Source organism: Malaclemys terrapin, chromosome 25, assembly GCF_027887155.1.
Source record: "Malaclemys terrapin pileata isolate rMalTer1 chromosome 25, rMalTer1.hap1, whole genome shotgun sequence".
NCBI classification, from domain to species: Eukaryota; Metazoa; Chordata; order Testudines; family Emydidae; genus Malaclemys; species Malaclemys terrapin.
In genome coordinates this window covers 14,564,913-14,576,827 of record NC_071529.1, presented here as the reverse complement: position 1 = coordinate 14,576,827, position 11,915 = coordinate 14,564,913, and the positions used below count along the sequence as shown (strand labels likewise).

Here is an 11,915-nt window from a genome sequence, read left to right as displayed (position 1 = left end):
GGGATTTTTAAGAGCAGGTTAGACAATCACCTGTCAGGGATGGTCTAGATAATACTTAGTCCTGCCAGGAGTGCAGGGGACTGGATTAGATGACCTCTCGAGGCCCCTTCCAGACTTACGATTCTATGAATTAGGGCTAGGGGAAAAAAATCAAACCATGGCTCACTGAAAGAGATTGTCATATTATGAAAAGAAACAAAGATTTTAATGTAAGTCATTTCTACCATCAAACCCTTTGTCCTGCGGGACTCCTAGAAGGAACTGAGAGCAAAGAACCAGTGTTTGAGAAATTTTTCTTTGAAAGAAAAATTTTATAGGAGAAGTAATTAAAACGTTGGGTAAGTGTGGGAATTTATTTTTCCAAAGCTCTCTCCTCACAGTGCTGTTTGTCATCTGGGCTCCCTATATACAAGGCTCTATTAACAGCCACTAACTGCATTACTATGTGTTATAAACCTTCTTCTGAAATTACCCAAGGAAAGTTTTCACAATGGAGGCACTGTACAGTGCAGAAGGGGTGTGTGCTTAAGGATCTTTTGTTTCAGTATAAGTAAACTAGCATTCTAGAGTCACAAATGTCTCTTTGAGCAGAGCCACATACTGTAAATCACACCTTTTGTCTGAAGAGGAAGAGAAGGGAGAAAAAAAAGAAATCTGGTATGTCTGAAAGTATTTGGCAAAGAAACACAGCCCACTTCATATCGACTGACCAATAAGAAGAATTTCAGTGTTGGCAAAAGGCTTACGGCTGTTGAATTCCACAGGGCTTACATATCATGTTCTATGGACAACTCCCATTGTCACAGGCATAAAGGCATAAAAGACACCCGGTGGGAGAAAGAATCTTTCACTCCTGCTTCAAGAGCACAAACTGTGTGAACTGTGCTTAGAGTTGGATCCTTGCTATCTACTCACCATGTCCACTTACAGCTCAAAGCAAATAACTTCTTCTGGGTTAGGTAATATTAGTGGTTCCTCACTCGGTCGGGCTGTTGGTTCCTTCAGGGCTCCAAGTATCCATGGAGGATCTGGTGGCAGGGGTATTTCTGTCTCTACTGCTCGGTTTGTCTCTTCTGGGGTAGGAGGTGGCCTTGGTGGTGGATATGGTGGTGGTTTGTATGGTGGCTTTGGTGGTGGCTTTGGTGGTGGTGATGGCCTCCTTTCTGGAAATGAAAAGTCAACTATGCAGAACCTGAATGACCGCCTGGCGTCCTACCTGGACAAAGTACGTGCTCTGGAGGAGGCAAATTCTGAGCTAGAAGTTAAAATCCGAGACTGGTACCAGAAACAAGGACCAGGGCCAGCCCATGACTACAGCCTATATTACAAGACTATTGAAGATCTTCGAGACAAGGTAGGTGTTAAAGTTTATTAAAAAGCATCTAAGGATAGACCCTAGGGTGACCAGACAGCAAGGGTGAAAAATCAGGACAGCGGGTGGGGGGTAATTGGCACCTATATAAGACAAAGCCCCCAATATCAGGACTGTCCCTATAAAATCAGGACATCTGGTCACCCTAATAGACCCAAATGTTTGTTAAAACAGCATATATATCATGTGACTATTATTAACAGATGAAAGGAAAATGTTATTATCTGTAAATAATGATAACTGTTTTATTATGTAGTTTGCAGTAACAATGAAAGACAAATTCAGCCTCAATTACATTTCTGAAATTTAATAAGAAATGAAAAGAAAAGCTTCAATAGAAAACTAGCCAAAAGGAATGGTGGATTATGGGAGAGTAGAAGGGTGATGTGAGTATGTAGTGAATCAGAAGGGATGGACAATGATAATGCCTAGTATGAAATGTATCTGCTATTAAAATTGTTAGCTAAGAAAATGTGCACAAGTGACACCTTTAATAGTCAATGGTGAAATGATTTGAGGGCCCCACTAACTCCCACAAACACATTTGCTCAATGCCCCTGAAAACAGTAGTAAAGTCCTTACGTTTTTCTCAATTAATTCTGCACAGTTATTATACGAAATTTAGCCTTGGTGTAAGTGAAGGTAATTCCTACTGAAGTCAACGAGGGTCGTATCAATTTGGTTTTGGAATGATTTTGGCATACCAAAAAAAAAAAAAAAGTCATCCTTCAATTTAAATCTTGTCAAACGACTAGGTATCTGTCTATCTCTGCAGTCACCTACCAATCATACACTTTTGTTGGAGACGCTGGACAGCCAGTATGTGCACTGCTTTACCAGTTATCAGAGAAGATGACTATCTCTGAGTTGATATTTACAGTTAAAATAAGAACCGACCCAATACAGGGGTTTGCAAATGTGAGCTGGAACACTTCAGAATTTTAACACGTGAAACTGAGATTTTTTTAACCCTTTTTATTTTGCCTCCTGAGCTTGAACTTTGAAGTGTTTAAATATGTTACTTAATGAAAAAAGAAACAGCCAACATTAACTAAATTAAGTGCATACAATACAGGATTTATTCTGCCCCAGCAAATTCATTAGTGCACAATAACAGTTTGTTTAAGGGTGGTACACACCTTAGAAGAAATACATGATTGCTGATTGAACTATGTAAACACTCAGTCTCATGAGAAAACTTAAAGTTTATTTTTCAGATCTTAGTGTGAAGTTCATGACCCCACCCACACAGTTTCCTTTCCCTTGGGCTTACCTCGCTCACACTGTACTGATTTCGGAAATCAACCTCCGAAAAAGAAGAGCTGGAATTAGATTCTCTCATTTGAAATCTCCTGGGCTCTTGCTCTTTATTCCCAACTCATGAGAGTGAGCAGCTTCCGCTGCTTTCCCATGTGATCTATTGATTTCTGATACTCATAGAATTTAAGGCCACAAGAGACTACCAGATCATCTAGTCTGACCTTCCCTAAACCACAGGCCATCAACACCACCCAAGATCTAGCCATCGAAATTAGAGCAAAGTATTACAGTCCACAAGAGACCAGACTATTATGTGCCACAGGCAGAGAACTGGAGAGACCAATGCCCAAGGCCCTGCAATGGAAGGGAAATGATAAAGTGACATATATCCAGATAATTCTGGCAAGTGACCTGCATCCACACACCGCAGAGAAAGGTGAAACCCTGCCAAGGTCCCCACCAATCTGACCTGGGGGAAAATTCCTTCCCCACTCCACATAAGGTGGCTCATAAAAGTACATTTGTCAGGTAAGGTACACAGGGAAAAAGTTTTAAGTAAACAGAACTCTCTGTGTTACAGGAATCACTCAGCATTCTGGAGCTGGGGACCCTGCGGTATGATTAGGCTAGGAGATAAAATACATTCAAACTCTATACAAATGTGATATAGAATTTTCATATATTACTATTATATTGTATTCCATTATAGAGTTATATACAAAGGCATCATTTGTCTTTATTTATATAAAAGTAACATGAACCCCCAAATCTCTGGTCAGGGCTAACACAGATAAAACCTCCTGAGCAGAATTTCTGGCCAGGGAGACTCCGCAGACTTCTTTGCTCAGCACCTCTGTCTCCTTGTGGCTCTTTAATACCGTGGTAGGGTTAACTCTGCCGATGTCAGTGGAATTCAGTGAGCCTGCCCAGAGGAGGGGTCATTTCCTGATCTACATGCTACATCTCAGAAACTGATGGGTAGATCCTTAATGGCAGATCACACAAAGAAAGGGGCAAATCCATTCCTGGTGTAGCTTCACAGCCTTGAGTGGAGTTATATTCGAGATTAATTTTGTCCAGTATGTTAACTGAAGACCCTACTGCCCTTGAGCAAAGAGAGACAGGCCTACTTTAGGAATAAAACAAAAAGACCTGAAATGTCAGTTACTCAACTTTAAAGCCCCTCATAGCTTCGTCAGAATTTCACCAGAATTTCTTGCGTCTTGTATCCTGGATTGTAATGAATGAGGCATATGGTCATTTCAGCCTAGACTGTGACTCACGCGGTGCCACTTGGCTTTTTCCAGATTCTTGCTGCCACCATTGACAACTCCAAGATTGTTCTGCAGATTGATAATGCCAGGCTGGCTGCTGATGACTTCAAAACCAAGTAAGTAAATTCCTCGAAGGCCAGGAGATACATACTGAAAGGCAGGTTGCCGGCCGTCCAGTTTTCGACTGGAACGCCCAGCCAAAAAGGGACCCGGTGGCTCCGGTCAGCACCACTACCGGGTCGTTAAAAGTCCAGTCAGCGGTGCAGTGGGGGCCCTGGGCTAAGGCAGGCTCCCTGCCAGCCATAGCTCCCCATGTCTCCCGGAAGTGGCCACCAGGTCCTGCGGCCCCATGGCTCATGGACGGCCAGGAAAGCTCTGCGCGCTGCCCCCACCCTGAGAGCCGGCTCCGCAGCTCGCATTGGCCAGTAACCGTGACCCGCAGAGCCTCCCTGGCCACCCATGCATCTAGTGGCTGCAGGGACCTGGCAGCCGATACCTGGGAGCCACGGTAAGTGCCACCGGGACCCTGCACCCCAAATCCCCTGCCCCAGCCCGGAGTCCTCTCCAACACCCAAACACCCTCCCGGAGCTCGCACCCCCCGCAAACACCCTGCCCCAGCCCCCTCCTGCATCCCAAATCCTTCATCCCCTGCCCTAGCCCAGAGCCCTCTCCTGCACACTGAACCCCTAATTTCTGGGCCCACTCAGAGCCTGCACCCCCAGCCCAGAGCCCATACCTCCCCGCACCCCAACCCCTGCCCGGAGCCCTTTCCCAAACCCCAAATCCCTGGCCCCACCCAGAGCCCACACCCCCAGCTGGAGTCGTCACCCCCCTCCTACACCCCAACCCCCTGCCCCAGCCCGGTAAAAGTGAGTGACGGTGGGGGAGAGCGAGCGATGGAGGGAGGGGGGATTGGAGCAAGCGGGGGTGGGGCCTTGGAGAAGGGGTGGGGTAGGGGTGTTTGGTTTTGTGTGATTAGAAAGTTGGCAACCCTAACAGAAAGGCAGGCAGATCTTCATGTCATTATTATTTGGAAAAGCAAAAGGAATGTCACTAAAGCCCATGCATTAAAACTAGACAATAAAAATGTGGTCTGAAAATAGATATAGTTAATGTATAATATGGGTTTCACAATGTACCTGGCTTAATCAACCAACCTTAATGGGTTGGGTGGACCTCCTCCTATATGTTAGCAGACACAAGTCTATAAAAATCATGACACAATTCAACAAAGTTAATAATAGCTACAATAATGAGGATGCTAAGAATGACTCTGTAGAGCTATATAAGGAGCTTTATAAAGATTAGAAAAATTGTAGTATAGCATCCTACAAGGTAAATGTATAGCGTGTAGAGGGGAGATCACACAACACCTTCCTGCACAATGTCTTGCTCTATTAAAGTAATATCATTAAATTCCATACATTAAATTAGAGCAGTGCTGTACATGTCACGTAAGTTATGCTGCTCATACCAACCTATGTGCAAAGTATTGGGATAGATTCAGTATTACAAATATAGGGCTTTTTTATACAATGAAGAATCATAGAATCATAGAATATCAGAGTTGGAAGTGACCTCAAGAGGTCATCTAGTCCAACCCCCTGCTCAAAGCAGGACCAATTCCCAGCTAAATCATCCCAGCCAGGGCTTTGTCAAGCCGGGCCTTAAAAACCTAAAGTCAAAGTCAAACGCAAATGGTAATAAATACTATTTGCCCCTTGTTCTAGTTTTTAATAACTCTTGGTTTGTTTTGTTTTTGTCTGCTTTTTTGAAGGTATGAAACAGAGCAGGCGCTGCGTATGAGTGTTGAGGCTGACATCAGTGGCCTGCGAAGAGTCATGGATGAGCTGACCCTGGCCAGAACTGACCTGGAGATGCAGATAGAAAGCCTGAAGGAGGAGCTGGCTTACCTCAAGAAGAACCATGAGGAGGTAAAAAACCCAAAGCGTACATTTGAAAATAGCAGTAGGAAAAAGATGACTGATATGTAGGAGGGAATCTCAATTTTCTCAGTTATGTTGGGCTTTCTAGTAGAATATAAAAAGCCTCTTTATAGATTGGGTAAATAAAGCCTCTCACCTGCAAATATTTGAGAATGGTCAATCAGAGGTTAGCTCTTGAGGAGAGGGGGTGAATTCAAGAGAGATTAGTAGTGTCTTTCACTAATGCTTGTGCCTTCTTGTGTCTTTCTCTGCAATGTTACTATAGGAAATGAAAGCCCTGGGTGGGCAAACAGGTGGCCAAGTCAGTGTTGAGGTTGACTCTGCTCCAGGTATTGATCTGACCAAGGTCCTGGCTGACATGAGAGACCAGTATGAAGTCATGGCTGAGAAAAACAGGAAGGATGCTGAAACTTGGTTCAACAGTAAGGTAAAAAAAATAAAACAATACAAGACAGAAGAAAATAATTTCAAACCTCTTGTAGAAAAGGGCTCCTACAGCCTTTTATGATCTTCAGAAAACTGCACTCCATTTATCAAATGTTTTCCCTGCTTCAGACTGAAGAGCTGAACCAAGAAGTAGCCATCAATACTGAACAGCTGCAGACCAGCAAGACTGAAATCACAGATCTGAGACGTACCCTTCAAGGCCTGGAGATAGAGCTTCAGTCCCAGCTTAGCATGGTATGTGGCAATTTCTCCCAAGATTTTCAATTTATAAATCCCTGCTAGGAAAGATATGTGACCCCTAACCAAGGGTGTTTCCTTTCTAAAGACCAATCCTGTATTTGGTGACAGCCTTTGAATTTTTTTTTCTTCCAACTTCTCTATTCTCAGAAAGCTGCCTTGGAAGGCACCTTGGCAGACACTGAGAATCGCTATGGTGCCCAGCTGGCACAGATCCAGCACCTGATTGGAAACGTGGAGGCACAGCTGACTGACCTTCGAGCTGATATGGAGCGGCAGAATAGTGACTACAAGCAACTCATGGACATCAAGACCCGTCTGGAGCAGGAGATTGCCACTTACCGCCAGCTGCTGGAAGGCCAAGACTCCTAGTATGTAACTATACTCACTGCAAAAGATATTTGAGGGTTGTTACACTGTCATGATAGATCAGGGGGAGGGATAGCTCAGTGGTTTGAGCATTGGCCCACTAAACCCAGGGTTGTGAGTTCAATCCTTGAGGGGGCCATTTAGGAATCTGGGGCAAAAAAATTGGTCCTGCTAGTGAAGGCCAGGGGGCTGGACTTGATGACCTTTCAAGGTCCCTTCCAGTTCTATGAGATAGGTATATCTCCATATATTATATTATTATTCTGTGGGAACTCTGCACCACAGTGCATTCCATGTAAAATACACTTGGAGACTCTAAAATGTCCAGTGGACAACATTTGCAGGATACATGACAAATCTGCAAATGTCAGTGATCCTACCCATGTTGTGCAGATGGGAATTATTATTTTGCATTATATATAGCTACATTAATTATTTATTATTTTTATTAATTGATTAATTATTACTAGTTAATTATTTGTTTCCAGTAATGCCTACACCATGCTAGTTTCTTTCAAACAATAAAAGAAGGCACAGTCTCTGCCCCAAAGAGTTACAAATCTAAATGACAAACAGACAAAGGGTAGAGGAAAGAAGTAGAATATATAAGTAAAGTAATCAAGGTGGTAACTGGCTATTAGTTACACAATGTCTTAATAACACAATGTTGTTAGTGTTGTTTTATAAAATAAATAGATTATCTCCAAATATCCACAGCTGGTTCTTTTCAAAAGTAGGCATCATGGTGGAAGTGAATCTTAAGGAGGGATTTGAATGCAGACCCAGTATCTAGCTAATTTCAAACACCCGTATAACTTTACCCAGACATGGTGCCATAGCCTTCTCTCAGTTCATGTGTGGCACCAAAGGGAAAACATTCCTCATATTTTGGGCTTGGACAGATTCTTAAATTTCTCATATTTAATTTATTTCCTTAGTTCCAGAATCCGCTTTGCCACCTCTGTCCTTTTCTGACACATTTTCTGTAGTTTCCTCTTCCCTGAGCTAAGGAACAGAAGAGTCAGCACGGGAGCCAGCAAGGAGATAAACCTTTCGTTCCTGATGCTGAAACGGGCGCCTGACAGAGAGACTTTACTTTTTCATATCTTCCTCTCATCCAACACTTGATATTTGTGGTTGTTCTTTGCTATAATTATTTTCTCTTTGTGCCACAGGATGTTTTGGACCCCTTCTGGAACTGCTGGTAAGGATCCTTTCTCTTTATGGGAACCTTTAAAAGGCAGAGTATTTTTATCTATTGATGAGTGGTATCCATCTTGGTGCCTATGCCACACGTCCAGTCTTCACCTGGAACGCCCGGTCGAAAAGGGACCTTGGCGGCTCTGGTCAGTACTGCTGACTGGGCCGTTAAAGGTGCAGCGGGGCTAAGGCAGGATCCCTGCCTGCCCTGGCTCCGCGTGGCTCCCAGAATCATCCACCACCGTCCCTGCGGCTCCTAGGCGCAGGAGCAGCCAAGGAGGCTCTGTGCGCTGCCCCTGCCCCAAGAGCCAGCTCTGCAGCTCCCATTGGCCTGGAACCGTGGCCAATGGGAGCTGCAGGGGCAGTGCCTGCAGGTGAGGGCTGTGCGTGAAGCCTCCCTAGCCACCCCTGAGCATAGGGGCCACAGGCACCTGCCGGCCACTTCAGGGAGCCGCCTGAGGTAAGTGCTGCCTGGAGCCCGCACCTCTTCCCACACCCCAACCCCCTGCCCCAGCCTCAGCCTCAGCCTTGAGTCCCCTCCTGCACTCAAATTCCCTCCTAGAGCCTTCACCCCATGCCCCCTCTAGGGTTGCCAACTTTCTAATCGCACAAAACCGAACCATCTTGCCCTGCCCCCAGCCACGCCCCTTCCCCACCCTCATCCCCAGCCCCACCCCAGTTCCCGCACCTCCAGCTAGAGCCCTCCCCCTCCCCACACTCCAACCCACTCCCCAGCCTGGAGCCCCCTCCTGCACCCTGAACCTCTCATTTCTGGCCCCACTCTGGAGCCCGCACTCCTAGCTGGAGCCATCAACCCCCTGCCCCAGCCCGGAGCCCCCTCCCACACTCTGAACTCCTCAGCCCCACATCCCAGCCCGGAGCCCCCTCCTACACCCCAAATCCCTCATTTCTGGCCCCACCCCAGAGCCTGCGACCCCAGCTGGAGCTCTCACCCCCTCCCGCACCCCAACCCCTTGCCCCAGCCTGGTGAAAATGAGCAAGTGAGCGAGGGTGGGGGGAGAGCAAGCAACGGAGGGATGGGCAATGGAGTGAGTTGGGAGCGGGGCCTCAGAGAAGGGGCGGAGCAGGGGTGGGGTCTCAGGGAAGGGGCAGAGCAGGGAGAAGGGCAAGGGTGTTTGGTTTTCTGAAATCAGAACGTTGGCAACCCTACATTACTTCTGGTGATTGATAGAATTCAAACAATGAATTTATTAGAGCATAAGCTTTCGTGGACTACAGCCCACTTCTTCAGATGCATACAGAGTGGAATAAATATTGAGGATATATATATATATATATATACACACACATACAGAGAGCATAAACAGGTGGGAGTTGTCTTACCAATTCTGAGAGACCAATTAAGTTGCGGATACAGACTAACATGGCTGCTACTCTGAAACAATGAATGCCATTCAGTCTAGTTAGAAATTTTTAACAGATTACAGCTCCTTGCTAGGGATCTTTATATAGTCACCGCAAGATACTAAAGGTGGGGAAAAGTATCTAAGCACAATAAATGGCTATGTACACAGCCAAGCACATAGACATTCCTATGGGTGAGAGGACTATGAAGAAATTCAAGACTGACCAGTTCAGAACTATTATGCACACATTTAAGGAGAATTTGCTGTGAATGTTCTTGGGTCCACAGTATCTTGCAAAATACTGTGGAAGTGACACATGCTTCAAATTCAATGATATTACAAAGAAAAGTTCTGAGAGGGAGGATTAAGAGTTGAGGTTGGAGCTAAACTTTTCTCTCCACCCGCTGAAGCTGTTTTCACCTGTGTAATCGTTGTTCTTTACCTCCTTATGTACTGCAGGTTCTCAAAGCAGCAGCAAAAGAGAGAAGGTGGCTGATGGAAAGAACTACTGAAGAGACTCAGACTATCTTACTTTCGAAGAATAAAAACACTAGACAAGCAGGAATCAGTATTAAAGGGTGCCATCACAAACAGACAGTAGTGCTTTGAGATATTCATTTCTAAGAAATTCTAGACCACACAATGGTCAAGGTAGAATAGGGCCATTTATTAGTGATACATTTATGAACTGGGTTAGCTGTTCTTGCATTTCCAGTTCTCTTTTACTACTATTTTTGCTGTTTCTACTGTCTAATAAAATCATCTGATTTATGCAAACTTTACTTATGTCTGGTCATTGTGATAAACTGAATAGATATTATTATGAATAGCAATGGTTGTGGCCAACTGAAAAGGACTATTAAAGTACTCTTGGTAAAAACATGGTGAGTGGGAACCGGTGTTCATGGGTGGAAGAATAAAGTATGTCAAAAGTATGTCAATGGAATGAGATCCAATAGAAACATATAGGATCCCTCAAGATGGAAAGTTATGTAAAATCTTTTCATGCACTATATAGTCAAACACATTTATCCTCAAACTAAAACGAAGGGACCAGGAAGCCAATTCAACCTCTGCAGTGTTGATGTAACACATCCCCTGTAATTAGCGCTGATAAGTAAACCAACCAAAGCATTTTGTATCAACGTTAGTTTCAGAATGGTATTCAAGTGTAGCATGGCAGTAATTCTAATCTGTAGGTGGCAAAGGCATGGAGCACTGTGACAACTTCCACATTAGAGAGAACAGCTGCATTCTCTGTGCCAAGCACAGACAAGAAAAGGCACATCTGGCTAATACACTACCTGGGATTGCGAGAGCATTTGGGTATCCAGAAGTATCCCAAGACCATGAATCTCATCCACAAAGTGTGAGCAAACCCTTTTTAATCATGGGGGCAAACACCATACTGGTGCATTCATTTGGTAGTGACTCATGGGATTTGCCAACACCATTTCCTGCAGCACCCTGGATTTTCCTTGGAGATTTCTTTCCAAGTACTGACATGGCCTGTCCTGGCTTAATTTGTTGGAATCTGGCAAGATCACATTAGAAAGTTGTCTGATTGAAAAATAACCACAGGGGGAAAAATAATGAAAACACCTCTTGTCCCCACTACAGAATCCTACCCACACAGATCAGGTCTGAGGTGCATTGACAAAGGCAGGGGAATGAGGGGGAGACTAAGACAGGAACAGAAGTTGCACTGAGGTACCTTGGCAGAGCTGGAGGTGAGCACAGAATCAGAAGAGCTGGGAGTATTGCAGGTCATGAATAAAAGCATTAGCTTTGGTAGAGATGAAGCTTGTTCTAAAACAGTATATCTTTATATTTTACATCTGCCTGTGGGAGCAGAGGGAGAAGTCTGTAATGCATCAAACACAAAGAGGCTTCTGTATCTCTCATTCAAAGTTGCTGACTCACTTTCTAACAAATGTTTCATATCAAATTGCAAATCCTTTGTCTCCTAAACTCAGTGGTTACACCTGGAATCCATTCCAGATCAGCAAAGATCTCCAGTTCTGTCTTTATTCTCCAAAGGCTATACACAGGAACACATTCCATGTGGGTTTGTAAGTTTTGTCAGAGTTCTCTTTATTCCAAGTGTCTGAACAGAGAGGGTGTCCCAATAGAGTACTGACATTAGTTAGCTTACAGCAAGTTACATGCTCACTCAGTAAGTCAGGTTCTTTGGCATTGCAATAGTTAAAACAATACGTGAAAAATGCTTAACCCTCGAAGTGCTTTGCATTATGTGGACTCATGAGGCTGAGTATTTCTATCACGCATCGTTTGTGTAATTAAATGCTCCAGGGTAGAAGGTAAGATGTATGGGGACACTTTCCTGCATGGACATCCTACAGCCAACATTTTCAAATTTCAGTATCTAAAGTTAAATACTAAATAGACATTTAACCATGTAATGGAATGTCCTGATTTTTA

At 44.4% G+C, this 11,915-nt stretch overlaps 1 protein-coding gene across 1 annotated transcript; it reads left to right on the top strand.

The window, feature by feature from the left end:
• Window positions 1-806: 806 nt before the first annotated feature.
• Window positions 807-10,255, top strand: LOC128829208 (keratin, type I cytoskeletal 19-like). Its single transcript, XM_054014500.1, has 8 exons — window positions 807-1,354; window positions 3,940-4,022; window positions 5,685-5,841; window positions 6,119-6,280; window positions 6,409-6,534; window positions 6,688-6,908; window positions 8,082-8,110; window positions 9,933-10,255. Coding segments are annotated over exons 1-7 (1,188 nt in total). The 5' UTR covers window positions 807-916; the 3' UTR covers window positions 8,083-8,110; window positions 9,933-10,255.
• Window positions 10,256-11,915: the final 1,660 nt, after the last annotated feature.